Source organism: Thamnophis elegans, chromosome 5 (genome assembly GCF_009769535.1).
Source record: "Thamnophis elegans isolate rThaEle1 chromosome 5, rThaEle1.pri, whole genome shotgun sequence".
Taxonomy (NCBI): domain Eukaryota; kingdom Metazoa; phylum Chordata; class Lepidosauria; order Squamata; family Colubridae; genus Thamnophis; species Thamnophis elegans.
Window position 1 is genome coordinate 97,797,935 of NC_045545.1, and position 2,680 is coordinate 97,800,614.

At 47.6% G+C, this 2,680-nt stretch overlaps 1 protein-coding gene across 1 annotated transcript in view; it reads left to right on the top strand.

The window, feature by feature from the left end:
• Positions 1-1,656: 1,656 nt before the first annotated feature.
• C5H20orf96 (chromosome 5 C20orf96 homolog) overlaps positions 1,657-2,680 on the top strand; it is a 9,351-nt gene continuing 8,327 nt past the window's right edge. The window contains exons 1-2 of the mRNA XM_032218639.1: positions 1,657-1,773; positions 1,878-2,010. Coding sequence (XP_032074530.1) covers positions 1,657-1,773; positions 1,878-2,010 — 250 coding nt within the window. The remainder of the gene's footprint in view (positions 1,774-1,877; positions 2,011-2,680) is intronic.

Sequence of the window (2,680 nt, forward strand, 5' to 3'; positions counted from 1 at the left end):
ATATAATAGGTGAGTATTGTGGCCCAGCAGGAGCCGTTGGAGCTGCCACCAGACTCCAACAGCGAGGGGCCCGATGAGTTGACTCTGGAGGATGTGGAGGACCCTGGACAGGGTTCCGACTCCGAGCAGGGTGCAGAGAGGCTGGTTGGCCACCCGGAGGCGCCTGAGCCTTGGACCAGTGGGGAGGAGACAAGGGAGAGCGATCCGGAAGCCAGTAGTGAGTTGTTCCTGGATGCCCGGCACCGAAGAGCTAATAGGCGTCAGGAACAGTTGCGCAGTTACAGGAGGTGATTGCACTCAGCTGGTGGTCATTAGGCTCCTCTCCAGACTATAAAAAGGACTGCTTGTCCACACGCCCCTCTTGCAGAAGTCAACGCATTGACTAAAAGTTGGAGAACTTTTGTAACTAGCTTGGCAGGCTGGATTGCTGCCAAAGCTTGTCTTGAGTTGCTGCCAAGGTCCTTATATGTTTGTTATGCTTGGCTTTCAGCCACCGAGGTTTTGGTTTCTTGCTATTAAAGTACATTCCAGTTAAGCTTGTCTCGGCATTCGTTACTAGACAGAGGAGGGGGGTCAGAACAGGTGGGAGTATGGGTGATCCTTGGCGCTCTCTGAGCTTGGTTGTTTTCTTGCAGACATTTCATAGCCCAACTAGGTAACATCATCAGCGTTACTGGATTGGGTAATCAAATGCCTGCTGCAAGAAAGCATCAAGGACACCACAGTCCTCCTCCTCCTCCTCCTCCTCTCCACAAACCACATTCCCTTCTTGATTGTTTAATTTCAGACATTTCATTAGCCAAACTAGGTAACATCATCAGGGCTAGCTACTTAGCACTGATCAACTCTAATTACCTATCACAGCATCAGCACTCACACTGATGATCTTAGCAATAGCAATAGCCCTTAGACTTATATACCGCTTCACAGTGTTTATGTGGAGCCGAGGTGGCGCAGTGGTTAGAGTGCAGTACTGCAGGCTACTTCAGCTGACTGCAGTTCTGCAGTTCGGCTGTTCAAATCTCAACCGGCTCAGGGTTGACTCGGCCTTCCATCCTTCCGAGGTGGGTGAAATGAGGACCCGGATTGTTGTTGGGGGCGATATGCTGACTCTGTAAACCGCTTAGAGAGGGCTGAAAGCCCTATGAAGCGGTATATATGTCTAACTGCTATTGCTATTGCTATTACCACCCTCTCTAAGCGGTTTACAGAGTCAGCATATTTGCCCCCCAACAATCTGGGTCCTCATTTTACGCACCTCAGAAGGATGGAAGGATGGAGTCAACCTTGAGCCTGATGAGATTCGAACTGCCAAATTTCAGGCAGCCGGTGATCAGCAGAAGTATTGATTTGATTTGATTAAACTTGTATGCTGCCCTATTCCCCAAGGGGACTCAGGGCGGCTAACAAACCAAATAGGGAAAGGGGGAGCACAAAAAACCAAGAAGACAAAACAATACAAAAAAACAAATTAAAAAGTCATCAACAGCCACAACCATTCGAGTGGGGTTGGGAACTCATCAGCCCCAGGCCTGCCGGGACAGCCAGGTGGCCTCTGCAGTGCTGCATTCTGCACCACTCCGCAGTTAACAATCGTGCTCCTAACTGAACAACTGCTGTGCTTCACTTAACGAACGTCACAAGAAAGAGCGTAAAATGGAGCGCAGTTCACTTTTGCTCACGTCTCACTTAGCAGCAGAAATTTTGGGCTTCGTCAAGGGCTTCCAGGCTTCTGTTCATTCCCAAAGACACGGGGAAAATCTATGTATGTATGTATGTATGTATGTATGTATGTATGTGTGTATGTCTCATTGTTTTAATGAAAATGCATTGCTTGTATTCCCCCCCCCATCCCCCCACCCGGGGGGCAAATTTAGGATTACAGCCAATGGGAAAGGGAAGAAGTGCCCAAAAGGCCCAAAATCAGATTGCTCCTGCCACTCCCCGTATCTTCAGGGATGAAGAAGGAGGAAAAGAAATCTCCGCAGAAGACCCAATCCAAGATTCAAGGTACCCTTTAAAGCGCTCCATGGCTTAAGCCCAGGATACCTGCGAGAGAAGGGATGGAGGGCGGGAAGAGGAAGAAAGGAAGGAAGGAAAAGAAAGAAGGAAGAGAGAGAGGGAGAGAAAAGAGGGAAGAAAGGAAGGAAAGAAAGAAAGGAAAGAGAAAGGAAGAGAAGGGAGGGAGGGAAAAGGAAGAAAGGAAAAGAAAGAAGGAAGGAAGAGAAAGGAGGGAAGGAAGGAAAGGAGAATGAAAGGAAGGAAAGAAAGAAAGGAAAGAGAAAGGAAGAGGAGGGAGGGAAGAGGGAGAAAGGAAGGAAGGAAAAGAAAGAAGGAAGAGAGAGAAAAGAGGGAAGAAAGGAAGGAAAGAATAATGAAAAGAAGGAAGGAAAGAAAGGAAAGAGAAAGGAAGAGAAGGGAGGGAGGGAAAAGGAAGAAAGGAAAAGAAAGAAGGAAGAAAGAGAAAGGAGGGAGGGAAGGAAGGAAAGAATAATGAAAGGAAGGAAAGAAAGGAAAGAGAAAGGAAGAGAAGGGAGGGAGGGACGAGGGAGAAAGGAAGAAAGTAAGGAAGGAAAAGAAAGAAGGAAGGAAAGGAAGGAAGGAAAGAATAATGAAAGGAAGGAAGGGAAGAAAGAAAGGAAAGAGAAAGGAAGAGAAAAAAGGGAGGAAAGGAAAGAAT